This window comes from Chelon labrosus (genome assembly GCF_963514085.1).
Source record: "Chelon labrosus genome assembly, chromosome: 16".
Taxonomy (NCBI): Eukaryota; Metazoa; Chordata; class Actinopteri; order Mugiliformes; family Mugilidae; genus Chelon; species Chelon labrosus.
In genome coordinates, this window is record NC_140349.1 from 16074580 (window position 1) to 16098374 (window position 23795).

General features: G+C 42.7%; 1 protein-coding gene across 4 annotated transcripts; it reads left to right on the plus strand.

Annotated features, from left to right (window-relative positions):
* The first annotated feature begins 43 nt into the window (after positions 1-43).
* igf2bp3 (insulin-like growth factor 2 mRNA binding protein 3) lies at positions 44-23609 on the plus strand. Of its 4 annotated transcripts, XM_084563982.1 has the most exons (16): positions 44-531; positions 1510-1570; positions 7059-7107; positions 10453-10504; positions 10722-10785; positions 11548-11826; positions 11940-12074; positions 12651-12773; positions 12891-13026; positions 13734-13865; positions 14051-14119; positions 14997-15116; positions 15256-15330; positions 15447-15578; positions 15751-15864; positions 20832-23609. In XM_084563982.1, the coding sequence occupies exons 1-16, from the start codon at positions 357-359 to the stop codon at positions 20931-20933; spliced, it is 1818 nt and encodes a 605-aa protein (XP_084420108.1). In that variant the 5' UTR covers positions 44-356; the 3' UTR covers positions 20934-23609. The 4 variants fall into 4 exon arrangements, with proteins under 4 accessions (XP_084420108.1, XP_084420109.1, XP_084420110.1 ...); XM_084563983.1 differs by lacking the exon at positions 14051-14119 and having other exon boundaries at positions 13734-13877; positions 14994-15116; XM_084563984.1 differs by lacking the exon at positions 14051-14119 and having other exon boundaries at positions 14994-15116.
* Positions 23610-23795: the final 186 nt, after the last annotated feature.

Below are 23795 nucleotides of genomic sequence, written 5' to 3' on the forward strand. Positions count from 1 at the left end.
CTCAGAGGCGGGCGCCAGCCTTACCGTGTGTGACATTCTCTGTCTCTTTGCCAAGAGGTTTGGAGGAAGACACAAAGTAGTTTCTCCTCCTTTTCACCCTGCCCGCCATCGTTTGGAGACACGAGATTAATAATTGAGCGTTTATTTATTGCGCGATAGAGACAGAGGGGCGAGGGAGCGCAAACGCACTGTGAGGCTGCCAGTTTAAATCTATCTGTGGCTTGAACGACCGGGAAGCACGCCACAGCCACTCCGTAGTAGTAAAGGCGATTTAGGCTACTCCAAACACTGCACATCCGTGAGAGCAAATAACTATCTCTCCCTCAGCGTAAAGATTGTCCCTTTCGGCTTACAACATGAATAAGCTATACATTGGCAACGTGAGCGCAGAGGCGAGCGAGGAGGACTTCGAAACTATCTTTGAGCAGTGGAAGATTCCGCACAGTGGTCCATTTCTTGTCAAAACTGGCTATGCGTTTGTGGATTGCCCCGACGAGAAGGCTGCGATGAGGGCCATCGATGTTCTTTCAGGTGAGAAATTCTGGGCGAATAATAAAAAAAGTGTTGTTACGGAATACGCACGAACTGCTGCATTTGTGTAAAGATTGCCTTGTTTCGTGGCTCCCTATGAGAAATGCATGTAGTCCTGTAGGGTGGGGGTGTATCCAAGCGTTTCTTTCTCTCACACAACCTTTACTTGGCCTTTTGACACTGTGCGCTCAGACAAATGGCTTCCCTGGGTTTGAGTGAAATCTTGCCCTTGTAATTTCACTGTGTGCAGCTTGATAAAATGGTCGAGTAAACACAATCATGAGGAGGACGAGGATAGCAAGGCTTTCCTAATGCAGGTTCTGTGCCGTACAGGGCAGTGAGGCGCATAGGCAGCGGGGCTGTGAACGCCGTGAAGTGAACCTTGTTGTGGGCTCTATTACAAAGCCCACTTTGGCACGATTTGGAACCATAGTGTGTTCCTTGCTTCTGCTTCTTTCTTTTTTTACGACTTCCATCTTAAACTTGCACTCTTGTCCAGGTCTCAAAGTGTAGGCCTTTCTCCTGTCGCCACAACTCGCTACATTGTGAAGCCATTTTTTCGCCCATGCTGACACACCAGGTGGTTTAATTGTGCTGGTCAAATGTAGGCCATCTAACTGAGCCACACCACATTTTGCTTTTGTACATTATCCCCCCTTTGGTCTGTTATTAAACTTGAGCCTGCTCACACGGGACGAGCACAAATTTGCCCCAAAACTCGTATAATTTTACGAATTGCACTAAAGTCAGGCTCGTTTGTGTCCCCCCGTGCTGCTAGTGGCTCACACACTTTCAGCAATTTGTGTTGCTCACATCACACTGTGCAGAAAATATCCACTGCATGTTTAGGTTTTCGTGCACTCCATAAATCGAGCAGTAAACACTAACCCTAAATACATTTCCAAAGGAGCGGAGGGGGGCCTGCGTGAGAGGTCATATGCTTGATGAAATTAAAGCAGCTGTATTTTGTTTTTTTAGGTAAAGTTGAACTTCACGGGAAAGTTCTCGAAGTGGAGCACTCGGTCCCTAAACGTCAAAGGTACGTCCAGATTTTATTATATAGAGCTTGGTTCAACTCGTGGGAGCACAGTGTTCTCTTTTTTTTTTGCTTCGCCATTTTCCTTTAAGACGCCTTTTATTTTTTAAGTGGTAATGTTGGAGATGTGCGTTTGTGTTGTGTGAGCGTTGTTAATTCAGCGGTGTGTACATTTTTGGATAAACGAGTTATCTTTTTTTTTTTTTTAAAGAAGAAAAAAAAAAAGCTCTGGGGTCAAATAAAAGGGGCGTATGGTGGTGCACTCCCCTCCTCTCGCCATGACTGTAGGGTGCTCCTAAAGTCGTTGTGCATGTGGATTTAACCAGCTTGTATTTCGCCCATCCGCTCTTGTGCTCCTTGTGTGCGCACAGACCTTTATACTACTTGAGTTCAAACCTCGGGTCGACCAGCAGCAAAGCCCCGAGTGTGCAGGCTGGATTTGAGGCGTACAGGCCTTGTGGAGTCGTCCATTTGAGAAGGATCTGCCCGTCATTCTCCCTGCCTGCCCTGCGCTTCCGCCCTCCTCAGCACATTGTGCTGCTGTTGCATGAGATGGACTCCCAAACGCGAGTGGAATGGGAGGCTTGGGGCCCAAGTCACGAAAACCCTTAGTTTCAGAGTTAGACCCCCGTAGCCACACTAGACGGTTGTTTCACTGAATCCCTTTCAAAATTGTACCTTGCATATTTTTCTGTGTGAGCTCTGGACGAAAAATACTGAGACGATTTGACGCTGTGTGCGTGTTTTTAGTGTTTACGCAATTTGGTCATTGAATTAAATTAAATAGGTCTTGCTTCGTAATTGGTGTAATTATTTGTAAGAAGCGTTACGCGTAATGTGCATTGTTTGCTTTCTTTTGAATAATCTGCTTTTTTGCGCAAGGTAGGAAGCCACATGCTATATCCATAGTCATGGCGGAGCGTACAGGCTTTATACGTGGCACAGAATAATTTTAAACGTGCGTGGATTTGAAAAGGGAGCAGATTGTGGATTTTTAGAGACCTTTACGTGAAATGTAATTTCCACTTTTACAATCGCATAGGGTGTCCCTGGCAGCTGGGAGCTTGTTTGTGTGAATTTGAGTATGGTTGGATAAATAAACCAGGTGAGAATTTTTGCGTCAAAATTTGGTGACCTTCCGCCAAATGTTGCTCATTACGAGAAAAAAAAAAATGGTGACGTTGCTGCGTTTTCAGTGCAGCCTGTCGTGTTGGCCATGGCAGCAACAGAGTCGAGTTTCAGCCACACTTTAAAAAAAAAAAAAAAAAGTAAAACGTGCCCTCCCTTTAAAACATGGAACATAGCAATAGTCAATGGGAACAGTATTCTGAGTATAGGCTACACACACACACACTTGTAAACTGGGGGGGCCCCTCTTTGCATTCCAGCCTGCAAATATCAGCTGGGGGGCTTGGCCAATCACCATGGCTTAACCTTTGAACCCATCAGGAAAGGGAAGTGCTATAGCAGACACGGATCAAGGTGGGCTGGCTACAGTTTGTGGTTCATAACGACAGGACAGCGTGGGGTGACACGTTGCGGAGTGTGCTGTTGCACTTTGGGGAAAAAAACACGCACGTGAAGTTTTTTTTTTTCCCCCAATTTTATTTTTTTGAGGCATGCATCAAAAATCCTTAGAATGTGTGGACCACCTAAATCATCACGTCTACGGTCAACAGTGACTCATGAAATTATCCCAACAACTCAATGCAACAAAATTAATTTAATCTGCTGACACACCTTGCTCTTTGTTAACATTTTGGACATTTGCAGTTCACTTTGCCTGGCTTCTGAAAATGTTGTGGCTTTAAAAAAAAAAAAATGAAATCAAATTAAAAAAATCTGCCAGTTAAAGATGAAATCCACTCCTCCATGATCTGCTTTTATGCATTTTTTTTTTTTTAAATGCAAAAGAGTAATAAAATAAAGCATTAATCAGAAACTTACAGGTGTATCTGCTTTTTCAAATGGCTAGATTTTCCATAATTGTCATAATAGTTTAAAATGGTAACTCTATATTAATTTTGAACCTGCCTTTTTTTAAAGTGTTATTTCCTCAATAACACAGCCAAGCCATATAAAATGTGTATTTTTAACTATTTTAATTCCACTCATATTTAGTTTAACCCGTAATTATAAGCCTAACTGAGTTGCAGCAGTGTTATTGTGTGTCCACGTGAGGCTAGAACATCATACTAGAAGCCATTCTTTTTTCTTCTTTTTTTTTTGCATGAATTCTTCAAAAAAAAAAAAAAAAGAACTGCAGCACATCTAAGCCCACATGTAGCTACGAGTCACATGTACAGGAAGAATGAAAATGGCATGGTTATAGGAGGGGTGGCCCCCACGTGTGTGTGTGTGTGTGAGAGCAGTCTTTAGACATACCGTGTTCAAAAGTGTTTTTTGTTATTTATATGGTAAATAATTGTTCTCAGCGAGTAGTGTAAAGTTTCAGTTTGCTTTGTTTGCTTTCACGCTACCTTTTTTTTTCCTTTCATGCCATGCATCAAATAAAACGTGTATAAAATGACAATGGTGTAGCTCATACGAGGCTTGTTTATGTAAAGGGGTCCTGACTCTTATTACAAGAATTCTGGGTCATGGGGTCACTGTGGGGCCCCACCTGCAAAAAAATAAAAAAAGGGGATTTGGGACGGAGACTTGGGGTGCCAGAGAATTATGAATGTGGCCCCTTGTTTTACTGCAGGCAACAATTTCTTAACTCTGCCTCCCTCTACGCTCCAATCAGAATTGCATTGTAATTTTGCTTTCTTTAAAAGGAAGAGGAAAAAAAAAGTATAAAATTGTGTGTGAGCTTAGGCTAGAAACACAAACATGTGGTCTTTGCAGAAGTTCTGGCGATATTCAAGTTTGGAATTCCTTCAGAGCTTTTCAATGTATCCTAATGCAAGTGTGAACGTAGCTTATTGGCTGCACGGTGTGCATATAAGGCCTGTGAGGAGGCAGTGGAAAGCAGACTGTGTGGAGTTCAGTCATTCAGAACCTCTGCATACTGAATAGTCAATGGCTGTGAATGGGCGTTGAGCACAGATCTCATGTGTCCCACGCTGTCCACAGAAGTGTAGGGAGCTTCAGTATGTGTGGACAATCCGGAAAGGGTTGATTTCAGGTGTGGTGCAGAGTCACGCTGCTTGACTGGGTGGATTTTTTTTTTTTAATTTTTTGATGGATGCATCTGCACGCTTACGTGTCCATACACCAACTGTGTGCACGATATCCACTGTGCAGTCACATAGGTCTCAGCTGGGCAGCCAGGGAAGGGGGCAAATGTGTAGAATGTTGGTCCATTTTGAAAGTAAATAAGGAGCACGGCCTCCTCCTGGCCGTCACATGACTAGCCAACACCAGTCACTCCTGGCCCTCCCCTCCTTCCCTCCCCCTCCCACTTTTAACCCTGCTCTACATGTTCCTGTCAGTGGACTTGTCCGTGTCCATGGCAACAGGGCCCCACCCCCACAGGGCAGAGAGGGCCCTTGTTACCCTTCCCTGAAACAGGACTAGCCCCCCCAATACCACACCCCAGTCACACACACATACACAGAGACCCCCCCACCCCCCCACCTAAATCAAAGGCTTGGGCTGGGGAATGTATACCACCCACAACCCCCACCCTACGACATACCCTGGCTGACTTCTTATGTGTGTGGAGCTATAGGTTAATCCGACTGGAAGTGCTTTGTGCGTTTGCACATTTCGCATGGTGTTCTCTCCGCAATGCAGAGCGTACAGAACGTGTGGAGAGAAGGTGCTAAAGGAGCCAGGAATGGCACAGTGGGCCGGAAAGGGCTGAAATTCCTGTTGGGAGTTATATGGGAATTTTCTTTACTATTTGCCCATTTAAAATGAAGTAGTTTATCTCCTGTTTAATACACTGAGCTGCTGTTGGCTCATGGTCGCAACGGCTAAGCTGAGGAATTTAAACTATGGTGGCCCTTGTTGCACACGTGCAGTACGCTTTACTGCATGCTTGTGTGGAATGTTTAAATTTTTGTTGCCCGTCTTTTCTTTTTAATTTTTATTATTTCTTCAGTTTGATAGTGTAAAGGTTGAGCTCATAAATGCTGCTTGTTGTGGGGCATTATCTTCGACACAGATTAGAAAACGGCCATTAACAGCGGAGCAGTTTGTGCAAGAAGATGCATTTAGACGTCACCCAACTGCTTCAGGACAGGAAACGTGTGTAAAGATTTTACATTTGTGACCAAACTGCAAACCTAAAAATTGACTGCACATGCTTGATCATGAGTAGTGCGGGTGCACGGCTGATATTAAGAAAACCTTTATTTGTCCTGCAATGGGGAAATTGCAGAGAGAGAATATGGAGTTGGTTCCGGGGTCAGGGTTTAATTCTACGTTGTGCGTCTGTGTGTGTGTGTGTGTGTGCCTGTGTGTGTGCGCTCATGCTTCAGCTCAAAGTCATATGTACATTTTGTTCCTTTAGGTTTGTGTGAGTCAACAGGCAGTGGACTTTGGAGTGGCCTGCACTTTTCTCACATTTTTTTTTTTTTTTTTTTTCCCTACAACAACCACATGCAGGCAGACACCTGTGAAACTCTGTGACTCATTGATCTACAAGTTTCATTGTCTGCATGACCTCCACTCAAAGCCTGTATACTTATGGCGTTGTGCACAAAACATAACTGAGCCGGGGCCATAATGCTAAAGGAATGAATTGGGGATTTCTCTCCTTGTTGGTTCTTGTGACGGAGCACAGCAGCACCATTGTAACTGCTAGTCTTCGCTTGCTTCTGCTCCACGCACACTCTCTGTGACCAAGCACGCAATTTTGACTCATCCTATTTAGAGTGACGCGGCTAGCCGAGATTCCCTTTGGTTTCTGTTAAGCACCACCATCATTTGTGATACAACAGCTGGGTGATCCTGGAGAAGTATTTTGGGTGAAAAGAGCAGGCCTCCAGCCTTGCAGTGGTATGGAGCACATGCTTGGCTCCACATTCAGATACCATATCTTATCAGTGCCATTTCTGTTTCTTTTCTTTTGCTTCTCTTTTGTCCTCACCGTCTCATTCTTGTGACACTGGCGGTGATTTGGGAGAAAGGCGTGGTGTTTTATTTATTTTTTTTTTATGTAAAGCTTATTTTGGTTCTGAACACCCTCTACTCAATTTAGTCCGCAGAGTGGTGACTCCCTTTGCCCACCTTTTCCCACTCCCTCCCACGTTTTACGCAGGGTGTCTCGGTACACCTGCTGAGTTGGGAATGGAATTACAGAAGTCTTATTTCTAGCACTTCTCTCGGTCTGTCTCAGAAGATGGTGGAGGATTTATTTATTTATTTTTCTCCTCTGATTTGTATCATTGTGGGCTTGGTATTGTCAGCTATTAATTGTCTTTCTCCCCTCTTCTCTCCCATCTCCTTTCCCATCTACCTCCATTATTCTTCCCCCCCCCCCACACCTCTTCTTCCTTTATCCATCCCCCACCCTCTTCTTCTCTTGTTCTCTCTCCAGGAGCTGCAAGCTGCAGATCAGGAACATCCCGCCTCACATGCAGTGGGAGGTGAGTGCTAACAGGCTGTTAACCGCTTCCAGGGTGGGGCACCATGGGGCAGGCCAATCGCCTCTCATTTAGTGGCCTCTGGAGTCACCTTGCTTCCCTTTGGGTTTCAATCGAGCACGCACTTGATGATTCGTTTGTCTAAGGCTGCAGCTTAGGCCAGGGGGGCTGTGATTGGTACGACAGGAACGGCCGCTTAAAAACTCATTCGACAATGACATTATAATTTTTCTGTGTAAATGGTTAAGTGGAAAAGATTTCACTGAACAAAGATTTCATAAGAATGGCACCTACAGATGATTTTGGCTGGCTCACACAGAGAGGAGCATGTTGTCTGTAGTGTTGTAGTCCTACATTTGTTGAGTCTTTGACCCGGATCAGGTGCTAGCTTGAAAGTGGAAGTTTCTTCTCTTGCAAAAAAAAATGTGGAAATTGAAAACACTTGCGTTGTCAGGGGGCTTGTGAAAGATTCATGTGACAGGTGGGCCTTTGGCCTCGCCAAACTTATTGTTGAAGTCCTTATATGGAGTAAATGTCATTTCTTATATGTGAATTTGGTTATTAAGTGCCTTAAGTTGTAGTTTTCTTTGTGCTTTATTTGTACCTAGGTTGGAGTTATGGAAAGTGTTTCCTTGGCTTTAAGAGGGTTGACAAAATAAAAACAGCACTTGTAGAATTTGATGCAATGACTTTGGAGTGCTCCTGAAAAAGATTCACTAATGTCAAAATTTTGGGTGCGTTGGTGACGCTAATTCAAATGCAAAAAAAAAAATCTAATCACATAGTTGCGTTGGAGAAGGCATAAGAAGGCATTTTTATGGATGGGGGGGTTTCTCACAAAATAAAGACATCATGAATAACACAATTCATAAATGCCACCTCAAATTACTATACAATCGTGACACTGACAGAATGCAGCAGTCTAAATTACTGAAGTACTTGTTTCAGGTTTACTGTGCGCTCATATTAAACTGCACAAGTGTTTTTATTACGTGTGTGACAAATCTGCTACCGCGTTCACATGATGGCTTAAATCCAGGTGTTGCATTAAGAAAATGAACCTAAAATAAAAAATTCACGACTTGCACAACTGTTCCAGCGCAGGTAACTCAAACTGTGGGATAAATTTGGCACGATGTTGGATTAAGCCTGGAAGTGAACTTTGGTATTTTAGGCACAAAATACTTTTCTGTGACTAATGCTTCAGAAAACCATGTTTGAACTGATCACAGAAAATTGTCCTTAGTTGAAGCTCATTTGACGTTCTTAAGGCAAATGTTGAAAGATTTGTAGCGAGTTCAAGTAGGTGCTGAAAACTGGTGTAAAATGTCAAATGACTTAAACTTTTTTTGTGTTCCTTAAAACATTAAAATGCTAAAAGCTGTAATGTAAAAATTAATGATATCAATAGAAATGGTGAGCAGTAATGTGGTCAGATTTCGAGGCCATTGCCTGATTAGTGGAAAAACTAGTGAGCGTTGAGCAACAGTCGTGTGTGTGTGTCATGCATTGCATGTCTTTTTCTGTGCATGTGATAAGTGTTGAATTTAAAACTCTATGGTATTCAGTGTCTGCTACACATTCTGCTTTGATTACACCCAGTCTTCTGGGCACACGTAAATGCGTGCAGACCTAAATTTGTCATACAAGTTTAAAAATGTTGAAATTCCACTAAAGTTTTTTTTTTCCCCCCCACTAGAAATCATTTGTACAAAAATACTCCTGTTAACTTCCATATGAAATCTCAGGAGGCATCAGCACAGCTTTACGTGACTTTTTTTTTTTTCTTCCCCCTCCTCTGCAGAGGGTTTAGCTGTGATAGCGTGTGCTTCTAGTGCTCAATTAAATTTTCTGCTCCATAAAGACTATGGGACCCTAATGAGAAAATTCTTATTGAATTGCACAATTGCTCGGCACTATTTTAAATTGTAAGATTGTAAGGCTAATACGTAGCTTCAGATTTCATCTTGGTTCCCTCACTGTGATCAAATGGCTACGGACAGGCTCTGTGTTTTGTAATGGTGGGTTCGCTTAGCCTACGCATGTTCCTTTAATGCAGCTCCAGATCCACCCATGTTCCTCGTATGTAGCGAGCCAGCTATTCGCTTTCTCAAAAGGTGACATGGAGGTTCTCCCCCTCACGGGGAGGGGGTTAGGAGAATAGAAGAGCAGAATAGAATGAGAGCTTTTGATGCAAAGGCCTTGTATGTATCTTATCAGGTAGATAAGACAACGGGTCATGGTGTGTTTAGCCCCACAGCGAGAGAATGGTGGTGAGAGTAGTGGCGTGTTCACAAGCTGTAGTGGGTGGGTGGGCCTGGACAGTTTCCCCTTTCCTTCCATGTGCTCCGATTCACAGAATGTGTAGCATGAACTCGCACCCCTCCCCCAGCTGCTGCTTCCTGCTGGAATGTACCCCACCCTTTCCTGAATGGCCTGGATTCCCATTGGCCAGGCTCGGCAGATGGACAGGCGGTGTAGCCAGCCAGCAGCTAGCAACTCTTGGCTTCAGGGAACTCATATCAGTGCTGGAGCAACCAATGACAGGGAGTGGAAATGGCAGGGAGGCGGGAGGTTGCTCGGTTGGTGGGTGGGTAGAGTGGGGGGTGGCAGGGACGGTCTAGTTGGCTAGAAAGTGGGGTTGAGCTCTTGGGGGTGTGGCCTTGGGTTCAACTGAGCATGGTCGGAGGTCTTAGCTTAGCTTAGAACCCTCGCTCCCCCTCTCGCTCACATTTGATCACGTCTATGAATTGAAATCCTGTGGTCTCCAGATTTGGGCAAATGGCCAGCTTGGTATGGCTTTCATTTGAATGTATTTGCAATAAAGTTTTGTATTTGTTTGTGCTGTTTGCCTTTTATATGCAGGATTCCTACATGCTGGGATTTTTAAAACATGTGTAATTAATTTGCTTTTTTTTTATTTATGGAAAAAAAAATCTGTCTTTATGGATTTATTTCTCTGAAGTAGTAAAAATTATTAAAAAAAAAATAAAATAAAATAAAATAAATATATTAGTCCGCTCTCTATAGTTGCACAGATGATTCAAAGATTGAAACCTTTTTTTTTTTTAATAAACGTTTTAAAGCTCCCTCGGCGCCTGGAGCACCATCCACCAACTGCCCTTAGGGAAGAGTCATAATTTGGGGTAGACAGGCCTTTTACAAGAGGCAGCAAATTTATCCACGTAACTCGACGTTGAACTCGGGGGTTCAGAATTAATGGAGTGTGTCCTCGCAGCGAGCTGGACAGTTTCCCACGGATGAGCTTCTGCTCGCTAACCAGTTCAGGTCAAAGCCTTTTAAGTCACCAAGTAATCATGGCTTTTTTTCCTTTTTTCTTTTTTACAGGTGTTGGATAGTATGCTCGCTCAGTATGGCACAGTAGAGAGCTGTGAACAAGGTAAATAGACTGGGCATTAAGCTTTATGTTGCAAATCTGACTAAAATGTTATTCAAACCAAGTTGCTGCAAGATGCTCAGAATTTCTGTGCCATGTTTTAGTAATTTACCCATGTTTTTACACAGAATTGTGCTAAATTGTTCATTTGTAATTGTGATTCAGAAAAGATTGTGTAAAATTGTGTCACCGTTGCTGAACGTTGTGTGTTCTCCCACAGTAAACACTGACACAGAAACTGCAGTAGTCAATGTCCGATATGCAGCCAAGGACCAGGCCAGGCTGTAAGTACACACACACACGCACACACACACACGTGCAGTGTATTCACGTCATTAAAGTCCGCCTCGTCTGCCTTGACGTGGATCTGTTCAAGTTTTTCACTTTTCCCAGCATTCCCTATTGGATGCTGCATCTACTTCCTCTGTCTAGTGTTCTTACAGTGCACCTGATTTCCTCTTTCCAAAAACAGTCTTGTTTAATTTGACATGCAGTGATAACTGGGAGCAGGGGGGTGGTGTTGGGGAGGGGAAGAGGGAGGGAGTAAGGGGGTGGGGGGGTAAATTAGCCATCTGGTGCCCCCTGGTGTACATGAATTACACTGCAGTGCTGCTCCCTGCAGAAGTGCTTGTAAAAGTTTCCAGGCTTAACTGATCGTTTCACTGAGGCAGATGTGTATTAAGTGTGAAGACTAACATGAGATTATGCGGAGTTCACTGTAGCTCGTGAGAGATGATGTTTGCCCACTGCCTCAACGTTGGTTGGATGCAGTCCCTCGTTCTCGCGTGAAAGCATTTAAACCTTTTTGTTTTAAAGCCCCCACTCATTTGATACACCCATTAATAAAAAGGGTGAAGAAAAAAAAAGAATCAAACCTGAAGCTTAACAGTGATTGCCTCAACAGGAATTTGTTTGGCGGTTGAGACAGTCGGATCTTTTTCACTCCACGACTCCTGTCTAAAAGCCTTCCTGTGCTGTTGAATCATACCCACTCAGTGGCAATAAAGACTTTTTCACGGAGACTGAAATCTCTTTATTCTCCCCAGGGCTATAGAGAAGTTGAATGGATCTATGATGGAGAACTATGCCTTGAAAGTGTCCTATATCCCAGATGAGACGGCAGCAGCCGAGGGTCCTTCAGCAGGGGGCAGGAGAAGCTTTAACTCCCGCGGACCCCCTCGTTCTGGCTCTCCAGGTTTGGGTGCCCGACCCAAAGTGCAATCGGACATCCCACTGCGCATGCTGGTCCCCACGCAGTTTGTAGGGGCGATCATCGGGAAGGAGGGCGCAACAATCCGCACCATCACCAAAGACACCCACTCAAAGTACGTACATGGAGGTCAGGAATTATATTGAACATTGCTAGTGTATCCCTTCTCTTCCCGAGCTGTTGATACTTGATGAAGTAGGCTGACGGGAAATCTTTTCTTTCCTCCAGGATTGACATCCATAGAAAAGAGAACGCAGGCGCATCGGAGAAACCCATCACAGTTTTTGCCAGCCCTGACTGTTGTTCGAATGCCTGCAGAACCATCATGGAGATCATGCAGAAGGAAGCCATTGACACAAAGTTGTGAGTTTGACTTGGGTTTTCACAATTTTGTGTGTCCTCCATAGACCTGTCATGCTGTTTGAAGGTTGATCCATTCCATAGCTTCCCGAAAGCGTTCCTTATGTCCAAACATTCAGATTTTGTTCAGAGTAAATCCACGTTGGCGTCAACACACGTAGAACCCATTTGTGACAGAGCCAAGACGTCTTTGAGACTGAAACTTTGTTTGGCAGCAAAGTCTGTGTGTGAGAGAGAGAGGGGACGGCATCAGCGCTCTAACCTTTCTGCTCTTTTCTAATGTTTGTTTTGGGGAAAAAGACAAGATGACAGATGGGCCCACATTCAAACATAGCCTAAACATTTGTTGCAATGCAATCAAATTTAGGATACTTTGACACCGTCTATGCGGAACAAGGAAAGAAACTGCCAGTGTGCTTAAAAACGGCTCACATCTTAGATCTCTTCCCTCTTCTATATTGTTTGGCAATATATCTTTATTGCATGCGAGCTTGATCTGACCGTTCACAGCGTCCCAACAGATACACACTGAATGTTTAGTATTTGCAAAGTACCCTACATCCTGTCTATCTTGTGCAGTACGGAGGAGATCCCACTGAAGATCCTTGCACACAACAACTTTGTAGGAAGATTAATAGGGAAGGAAGGACGCAACCTGAAGAAAATTGAACAGGATACGGGGACCAAGATCACAATCTCACCGTAAGACTCTTTGGCACCCTCTGAATTTGTGGATGTATTGACACACACTTGTAGTTTGTGTGGTCACTCCATAAAGGTGCCAGTTGGCATCCTCACCCACTTCGCGGTTCTCTCCAGTCTCCAGGACTTGACCCTGTACAACCCAGAGCGGACCATCACTGTGAAGGGCTCCATTGAGGCGTGCTCCAGAGCAGAGGAGGAGGTGATGAAGAAGATCAGGGAATCCTATGAGAGCGACATGGCTGCGATGAACGTAAGCGTCTTCAGTTAGCAAGGGGGAATTACGTGTTAATCTAATGGAAAGTTTACATTGACCAGTTGCTTCAGAAGTGCCAGACAGTCTGTTTACTTACCGTAACCAAGTTTATATAAAAACAAGACACTAGATCACCAAAAAAAATCTTTTTTTTAGGAAGGAAATCAGATGATGCTGTGACCTGAAAACACTGCTGCCATAGCGGCATTTTCATTTCCTGAAACGAGGGCGTGTATATATGTACACATACTAATGAGGCTTAAAAATTGTACTTTTAAACAGATTTGTTTAAATTCTTTGGTGTAATCTTAAGGATTTTATGAGTTTTAGATATTGAGTAATGAACAGTATTCAGGTTTCTTCATGTCAGCTCCTTCTCAACTGCAGGAACTGAGATTTCAGAGGATGTGAAACTGTCGATGTATCAAGAATCTGGAAGGATAGGCTCACAATTTGATGTATTCTTCCTGTCTGGGTCCCGCAAACTTCCCTGCTGAAATCAAGCTGATGTTGCTCGGAGTTTGAAATCACAAGCGTTGTAGTTCACTCTTTTTCTTTTTTTTTCTTTTTCTTTTCCCTACCTGCCAAAAGTGTGACTTTTAATGAATACAATGAGTTTGGCGTTAATGAGGCAGCATGCAACTTGAGATGTGACTTTTTTTTTTTTTTTTTGTATTAATAGAAATGTTCCTGTCTCTCTGCAGCTCCAGTCCAACTTAATTCCTGGCTTGAATCTGAATGCTTTGGGTTTGTTCCCCAGCGGAGCACCAGGCATGGGGTCGTCCATGTCCAGCGTCCCACCTCCTGGAGCCCACGGTGGATGCTCGTCATTTGGTGTAAGTGACAAAGTGCGTTTCTTTGCTGCATACACTTCATGACTCAAACGCTGGATTGACTTTTGATTATTTATTTTAACTTGGTATGCTGCGTTCCTGGGTCACGCAAGTGAAAACTACAACTGATTTAAACAGAAGCAATCCAGTCTTTAGCGACTCAGTTTCATGTGTCTCTTTTCCTTTAGTGCAGTCCTTATGGGGGTGAGGGGCCGTTTTGGGCTTCTATGCTGTCGGCAAGCAGCCAGCCCCTTGGCGTAAGTCACCCATCCCAAAGTGCTTTGCACGGCTTGTGGCTGCTTGCTGTGGGATTATGGGGACGGGTAGTCTAGAAGGGCATCTTGGTTGATAGTCTTTCAGGTTAGCTTCACCAGATGTGGTGGTGTTATTTCTGCCAAGTATGAAGCATTTGTTTAGGAAGGTGAACGTTTGAACAGTGAGTAAAACCTCCTTGGCACCAAAAGCCCTTCTCCAGATTTGTATAATTCCAAAGCAAGTTGTTGTTGAGTCCTCAGCTGACATATTGACTGGAAAACTGGGCTCAGTCCAAAATCAACAAGCGGTACTTGTTGTTCCATCATGACTATGCATCCTCTTCCCTTTCAGCCACACTCATTAGACACAAGTGATGTAGCAGTTTGCATCTGTAAATAATCATTTAAAAGACACTCTGGCTGTACATGAGTTCAAATCTGGATGCCACTGCCTACTTGATGGTTTTTCCGAAAGAATTTATTGGTTTATTACTAAACTAATGCACGTGGTAAACTCAGACTTTGGTTTTGATTAACTAGAAACTGGGAACCCATTTCCTAAATGTTTTTTTAAAATATTGGTTCTAACAGTGATCTGTGGAATGTGAAACAGACCAGATACCAGCGATGGTTTTGGGAACATGCTGTGCTGTAAAGACATTCCCAGTTTGTAACTGCCCGACTGATGTACCATTTCTGACCAACTGATTGATTCCAAGAGGAAGCTCTAAGCTCCATTGTCACTTAAAGACTTGCACAGCTTTTGCTCGATCCCGTGTTTGCATTTGCGCATATGGTTGGTGCAGTTGAATGAACGCTCTGCCGTTAGTCTGTGATCCTCTCCTGTTCACGGTAATACTAAGGTGTTTGTACCCAGCAGGGACACCCAGAGTCGGAGACGGTTCACCTGTTCATTCCTGCGCTTGCAGTGGGAGCCATCATTGGAAAACAGGGTCAGCACATCAAACAGCTGTCGCACTTTGCCGGAGCCTCAATCAAGGTGAGTGACGGACAGGCGGCGAAATTCACAATCTCAATGATAATGTGTGGATGATGTCGTCTTCCTGTTGTCACTTGATTGATAGAGACTGGAAGTGTAAGTGGAGGTTTGCTTTTTTTGGGTGTCTGCCTTCCTTCAGATTGCCCCTGCAGAAGGAATGGATGCCAAGCAGAGGATGGTCATCATTGTTGGACCACCAGAGGCTCAGTTTAAGGTGTGGTAATTACATGTTTACATAAATGCAGAAATAAATGTTTGGGAGGTGTTGGATTTGTTTTGCAATCAGAGTGGCCCCTGTGTCTTAGACCTATCATCTGTGCTTGAACCTAGGCTCAGTGTCGTATCTTTGGCAAGCTTAAAGAAGAGAACTTCTTTGGACCCAAGGAGGAGGTGAAGCTGGAGGCTCACATCAAGGTTCCCTCTTTTGCTGCTGGAAGAGTCATTGGGAAAGGCGGGAAAACGGTAAACGAGGACAACGATTGATAAGTCACTGCGCTAGCTGAACAAATATGCTAGATTTTTTTTTAAACTTTGCTCCAAATGAGAATTGGCTTTAAAAAAAAAAAAAAAGGCTGTGTTTTTATCTTATCCTTTCAACTTGAGTTTATTTTTCATCCTTTTCTTTCGGCTGCAGGTCAATGAGCTGCAGAACTTGACCTGTGCGGAAGTAGTGGTACCCAGGGACCAGACGCCTGACGAGAACGACCAGGTTATAGTCAAGATCATTGGACACTTCTTTGCATGCCAGGTGAGTTATGGGGCCAAAAAATAAATAAAAAAAACAGGTGTACAGCAGGGGTCGCGTTAACCGAATATTTTCCGTCATTGACCGTTGTTTTTTTTGTTTTTTTTTAAACGGTGACGGAAAATCTGAAAGCCATCTGTCCTTTTGACAGATTGCAATTCACACCCCAGACCACTTGGTGGCGAGTGAGCATATTAACTGGCTCTTGTCTCTCGGATTAGTAGTGTAATGGGGCGTTCTATTTGTCCACCGAACTCGGTTTCCGCACATTGAACCACATTGATGAACCACAAACTTTGATTGTAGCTGTACTCTTTCAGAGCTAGCGCAACAGCGACTTTCCTGGAGGCGTCCATCTTTTCTCCGACCTGTCGTAAACAGAACGCAAAAACCCGCTGTAACTTGTTTTCCGACACGGATGTGACGTCACTCCCGAGTTGCAAGTCGTGCTTACAAGACAAATAGAACGCACCATAAGAGTCGGTTAAGTTTCATTTCTCTGCCGGCTGAGTGAGTGGCTGCTGACTCTCGGTAAAGCCGATCCATGAGCAGCGGTTATGAGTCGGTTAAGTTTGGTTTCTCTGCGTATTGTGCTTAAGTGAGTGAGTGTCTGAGTGCCTTAGTTTCCTAGTGGTCAAGTCGGGTAGTAAGTTTTGATTATCTGCCGAGTGATATGTAAGATGTTTGAATGGTGCAGTTTATTGATTATATATCAATCAAACATGGTAGGACTCAACCGAGATGGTTAAATAGACTCTAGATCAGGGATGGGAGACTGGAGGCCCGCGGGCCGTATGCACTCGACGTGGCCCTCTGTATCCTCTGCGGCACTGAATTAGTTGTAATGAAACAGTTGGCCACTAGATGACGCCTCTAATGCAGACGCCGCCTCGCACACGCTTCCACCGGGTCTTTTCTACCAGTGAAGAAGAGACGTTGAACCGTGGCTAAGAGCAGAGGATAGAGAGAACTTGATCGAGAAAATCGTGTCTTTCAGGTGAAAGAAAGTTATCTGTTCACAGAATGTAAAGGCAAACCTATGTGCTCAGTCTGTTTAGAGACGCTATCTGCCATGAAAGATTTCAATTTAAGTTGCCGCCACAACACGTTGCACAAAGCTAAATACGAGAAGTATACTGAAGCTGCAAGGGCCGCTATCGTAGCGGACCTTAAATCAAAAGTACGCAACAAAGGCGGCTTTTTACCAGTGCCCACTGCTGGTAGTGGCGAGGTAGAGTGGGTATACAGGGAAAATGTTAAACTGTTTCTTGGTGTAAAAATGCACAAATTAATTTAACCCTTTGATGCACAACATATGCATACCCCCTCTAATGCACAACATGGGTCAAAAATGACCCGCATTCATTTTCCATGTGATTTCATGCTAGGCGAGTTTTTCTTTGTTGTATCTTTTGAGATCAATTGATATTATGATTAAATATCCCAATTATTCTTTTAATATCTTGTTTTTGATTAGTACAAGGTCATGCTTCCACTGTCCCTTTTTTATTTTATGAAAAAATATAGTTTTTGTGTTATTACACCTAGTTTACATACATGGGTCAAAAATGACCCACATTCATTTTCTATGTGATTTCATGTTAGGTGAGTTTTTCTTTGTTGTATCTTTTGAAATCAATTTATATTATGATTAAATGTCCCAATTATTCTTTTAATATCTTGTTTTTGATTAGTACAAGGTCATGCTTCCACTGTCCCTTTTTTATTTTATGAAAAAATATAGTTTTTGTGTTATTACACCTAGTTTACATATATGGGTCCCATGTATCCAAATGTGATTTTGAATTAAATTACTTTATAATATAACAATAATTTGTAACTTATCAATTATTACACTCAGTTAGCCAGTGTTGTAGTCAAGACCACCTAACCCGAGACCGAGTCAAGACCAAGATCAGAGCATACCGAGACTAAGACAAGACCAAGACTTTGAGGGGGCGAGACCGAGTCAAGACCAAGACCGAGGAGGGGCGAGACCAAGTCCAAGACCGAGACCGAACTGAATAAACAGAAGCATTAGTCTATTCGTCATATTGAAAAATAAATTCATTTCAAACTGTTGGTAAGGCCAACTGGCCAATCTTCAAACACACTTCACCCTCGCCCCTGTCAAAAAGCAAAAAAAAAAGAAAATCTCACTCCAAGCTAAGTTCATAACTTGAGAGCCCTGGATATAACCAAGTTTTTCAGATGGTTATACACACACATAGGCCTATACATTGGTTGAACAATTTTAATTATCTTTGTTATGTTATGGCAGAGAAGAAGTTATTTTCTTCTACGTACTGTATGTGCGCACCTTGCTGAGCCACCTGCGCTGCTCTTGAAAATCCTCAGACGGATTTTTTTTTTAATCTATTCCTTTGCTTATGCTCTTTATTATTCATGTTGTGGGTCGTGTGTAACTTTATTGCAATTTAATTTAAATGACTGGCGTTCTAATTGTGGATGGGCGTGCTCAGAGGGATTTTCCTTGTCCGTGCCGCTGCCGCATCCCTCTCATATTCACTATGGTCAAATGTCAACATTACACATTTTGCAAATCCCTATCCGTGGGTCTTTCTCAGATATACTGAATATGTCCACACCACAGACATGTTGGCCCTTCCAGGCAAGCCCGTGCTGGCCGCGGTTTTTGCTCACGTCATTACAAAAATCACATGGTCTCGACTGGTCTTGACAAAAAATCCAGAGTCCAGCTCGGCCGAGACCGAGACAAGACAGAGTAAAAATGCAGTCGATTCCGAGACAAGACCAAGACCTTGAAAATGCCGGTCCAAGACCGGTCTCGAGTACTACAACACTAAGTTAGCCTGCATTTTTCGCAAACTAGCTACAGTAGCTCGCTAGCCTGCTAACAGTATTGTTTCCTCTCTGACAAGTAGTCTAGCTACTTATTCCATAGATTATATGACTAATTCTCAAGGCAACTTAAACTCTAATCAATTATTATACATTTACTTCACAAGTCATCAAATGTCAACAGTTAGCTATCTAGCTAATAGCATTGAAAATATTTCCCTTTCTGAAAAGAAATGTAGCTACTAAATTCTCAAATCCGAATCAATAATTATGCACTGTTATCTTTCAGATGTCATCAAATGTCTAATCAGGTGATTATAATGATGTTCCAGATGTTCACCTGCAGCCTAGATATGTTCCTGGTTGCAAATATGCACAAATTTTAAAGGTTCACACTTGACCCATGTGTGTAAATTTCATGTAGACATACAAAAGCTACGCTTAGTCATAAAGGAAGAAAATAAAAGTGATGATGAGGATTTGTGCTAAACAAAACAAATAAAATGTACTTCATACTTGGAATAGTAAATGATAAAATACATTGATTCCAAACATTCAGCATAGAAACACTCAGCGATACATGAAATAACATAGGAAATCAATATGGGTCATTTTTGACCCATGTTGCGCATTAAAGGGGTAGTGACACAAAATGTGTTTTTATTAAAAAAGTAAAAAAGTAAAAAATAGAATAAGGATGTATTATGATCAAAAACAAGTTAATTGAGGAATTCCTGGAATACTATATGATGAAATAATTTTTTTGCAAAGATATAGCACTTAAAAACTCAGTCGGGTCACTTTTGACCCATGTTGTGCATCAAAGGGTTAAAAAAAACAAAAATCACCGTAAGTGGTTATTTTTTGTTTGCTTCAACAAACACACACACACACATATATATATACACACACACACACAGACATATTTAAAATGGCAGTTTTATCATATCTGGTTAAGTCCTATGTGGCCCTCTGGTAGTGTCAATGAAAAATTGTTGCCCATCCCTGCTCTAGATTCATGAGTCGTCTTTGATGGCCGGCCAAAGATTTGGCTCGTATAACCGCGGTTATACGAGCCAAATCTTTTTTCCACCGCTACTGAATATTAATTGAAAATGAATGAAAATTAAATGCTATTGAATGTCATTATTGTGATGTTATGAGTATGGTTTGATAAGAACTCCATTACCCAGCATGCCATAGTCGTTAGGACCATGCGCAGAAACCCCGAGTTGAACGTAAGTGGTACGTAGCCATGCAGGTAGCATTGGACTGTTTATATGTGCAAAGCAGTTAATAAAATATAAAGAAGACCAGTTATCACGCCTCCTGGCTATTATAAATTAGAGCAAGACAACACAATTATTATCATTTAAAAAATAAATAAATAAAGTGACGGGTAAAAATGGATTATGACGGAATTTTTATGACCCTGTCAGTCAAAATGACGGACAACGAAAAAGTCTAGCGCAACCTCTGATGTACAGTATCTCATCTGGGATTAGATATCCCAGAGTTTCCTTCTAATTGAATAAAAGGCCAATGATGGCTTGTGCCTTCTGCATGACGTAAATTCTTTCGTCTGTCATCTGACTGCAAGTCGACATATTTTTAAAGGTTTAGCATTAGAATACAAGGACTCTTAGTTGCAACTCCTGTTGGTAAATCTTTCTAAACCAAAATCATTTTCTAGAGCCACCCTCCTGTGTTTAAGAGGGGAAGGTAAAGCCTATGGGCTGCAGCGTTGTGCAAACATGCTCCTAGCATTATGGAATACTGCAGCCCGTCTGTAACTGTGTTGCTAAAAAGCCCAAAGTGACTGCCAGACTTTCAGAAACATCCATTTCTGTATTCGAAGAGCAAATAGCAACCTGATCCATACTCTAAGTAGTTATATGAATGGAGCTGTGTGTCCAGTCTGCAGGTGCACAAAACATGAATTGGTCTTAAGGTCCAAAAGCAAATAAAGTTAGTTATTGAGCCATTTTCAAAATGAGCTAACCCTATGAAAAGCCAGCTATTTGAACATGGTGTTTAATTCAAGGTTTTCCATAGGCTGTTAGCTATCACCTGCATTCTCTAGATTAACTTTGATTATTTTGCTCTGTGGTCTCGTGTTGATTTAAATTTATTCTTTTGTCTTCTAGTTGGCCCAGAGGAAAATTCAGGAGATCCTGGCCCAGGTGAGGAGACAGCAGCAGCCTAAGCCCACATCTGGAGCCCAACCTCCAATGCACCGCAGAAAGTAAAGATCCAGCAGACCTGGAGGAATGGTGACTGAATCTGCCAGAAGACTTCACGGAAGGACAGATGCAGCAGAGTCCAGGGGGAGAAGAAGATGAAGAAGAAGAAGACGACAAAGACAGTGGGTCCTAATGCTCATCTCAGGGGTAAAAGGGTTATCGGAAAACCAACCTACCACCTGCCCCTCCTCGTCTTACTTGATTGACTGTCAGGTGTGGCTAATAAGGGACCTTACGCCTCTAAAGCTCCGCCCACGTCGCCTCTCTGCATCTCTATGAGAATGTACTTCTGAGGGCTCCCACCAACGTCACCTGCCCTCATACGTACGCACCCCTAGACCGCTCTCCTCCTCCTCCCCCCACGGGTGTGTTTGAAAAAGATTTTTTTTTTTTTTTTGGTTCTACTCTTACACTAGAAACACAAAGACGAAATAAGGATCCCCCTCCTATCACCTCCTTGGTGTGGTACTTCAAACGTGACAAGATGTTTTGGTTGACTTCAGGTTTAGTTGACACCTGTTTTTCCTTTTTTTTTCTTTTTTTTTTTTTTAAGTGTTTAATTGGTTGATGAAGCTTTCTCATGAGTTTTCTGTGGAAAGGAAAATGCATTGCTATCAAGGTCCCGGTCGGACCATCAGAGAGGTTTATTTGGGGGGAGGGTTGGCTCAGATTGCGTGGGCCATGTTTAGGGGAAAGATTCTTGTTTTAGGACAGGACTCCTGAAAGGGTGGATTATTATTGGGCGTCCTGCTCTTGTAATGATAGTGGCATTTTATAAATTCGGATGCATTTTATAGATAGACCTATATACATAGATGAATATATATATATATACACATATATATTTAGAGGTGAGGGCAGCGCCACGACTGACGCTTAGGGAAACGGTGCCGAACTGCTGCTGCCCAGGAAAACCAATTTAATATGCATTTTACTTAACTACCTCAGGATCTAGTACCTCAGAAGAGAAGAAAATGATTATATATATATGAAAAAAATGTTCCTTTCTTTTTTTATTTTGCTTTTGTGGTATTTTGTATACTTTATAAAGCTGATAGTCTTTGAACATTTTTATTTTTTTAAGAAAATTTAAAATTTGGTCAGCTGTCAGCTGACCTTGCCTTCAACTCTGGTGCTTTAGGTGGCATTGTACATGTGTATGTGTGACTTGAGATGACCCTGTACATAAAGTCTATTTGTACATAGCGGCCCCGGAGCAAGAGTTGGCGCCCCCTCAGCTGGCGGCTGACAGGAGTATCGAGAGAAAATCGCCTCAGTTTTTCCCCTGAGGGTCCACCATCTTCTGGAAGAAAAAAAAAAATAAGTACAAAACAACAAAGACATGCAAATAATGCCAACCGTACATAATTGCAGCAATGCCATTTAGTTTTGAGATTGACATCATTATTGGTAATGGTACTTTAATTTGTCAAAGATTTCCTTTTTGCCTTCCTACGAGGGCTGTGGTCAGGGTGCTGCAGGGTCGTCCCTGTAGCTGTCCCAGAGTCAGCGGGGCGTCTGGGTTGATCCGTTCTGTTCCCGGTCAATCCGCCACCTTCTTAGCAAGGTCCAAGCCCAGCTAGGTTTATTTTCATAGAGCAAGCTTTGTCGGTTCGGAGTGGCCCTTGTAGCCAGGCCATCATTTCGATGTTGACGTCATTCACTGCATGGTGAGGGTAGGGGGAGTCACACTGATAGATGCATATATAAATATACTTTTTTGTGCTTTAGGAAAATGATTTAAACAAAGGACATTCTCTGTAACCCACAAATGTAACTTGACATTTCTTTTTGTCCTTCGTACAGGGAAAGCAAGTCAGAAAAGTGTCTCGAAATACTGAATGAACCCTGACTTGGGGGATAAAGAAAAGAGGAAAGGAATCCAAAACTTAAATATACAATTTCTTTCATTTGTTTCCATGCCGAATGTAAATATGTTGATTGTGGTAAAAGTGCTAGAGTGTATCCATGCTTCCACAGTAGAACGCCGTCTACCTCAGCTGAGGGGGTGGGGGGTTGTTGTGTGGCACTAGGCACCCCATCCTGCCCCCACTGAGCGCCAGCGCGCACTAATACCTCAGCCCCCCCTCCCCTCTCCCCCCCCCACCGAACACTTCTTTCTACACGGGCGCGCCCTTCTAACACCGCGCTCAACTGAGGGGCACAAGTCATACTTAAAATTATCCCCGACATCTTCCCTGCTTCCTACCAACCCACCCTCCCCACCCCCTCCTCCAGTTTGTTTTGATCTACCTCTTTAGACATGTATTTGAAGTAGAGGCATTCTTCTATTTGTTAGAATTTACCACCCCGCCCCCCTCCTCACTTTACGCATCCCCATGCTTCCCTCCCCAATAAGAATGTAAACTTTAACTAAAATCAGACTGTTTAGAATTGAGAGAATAATTGAAAGTGATCAAAAAATTTTCTTTGCCAGTGTTGATATAAATATATACTCCTTTGGGCTTAATTGAAATCCTCAATGTTTTTCTTTTTTCTTTCTGCTTTCTATTTTTGGTGGTGTGGCTTACATGTATTTGAACTTTTGCTTGGGATTTTTGTGAAAAAAGGTCAAATCACGTGCTTGAGTTTGCATTCAATAGTTAAAACAAGATAATACAGTTTTTAATAAAGGGCCTGCCTTTTCTTTTTTTTTTTTTGTTTCCGATTTGTAAGACTTCAAAATAGTCCTGTCTTTTTTTTTTTTTTTTTTTTTTCCTCTCTTTTTTTTTTTTTTTGTCTTTGGCAGATGCTACACTTCCTGATTTGGTAGCCTTTTCTTCTGTTAGCATTTCTTGGCTGTGTAACGTGGAACATCTTCTTGGTATGGCACAGATATGAGGGACTGGGTCTCTGAGTTTTTTTTTT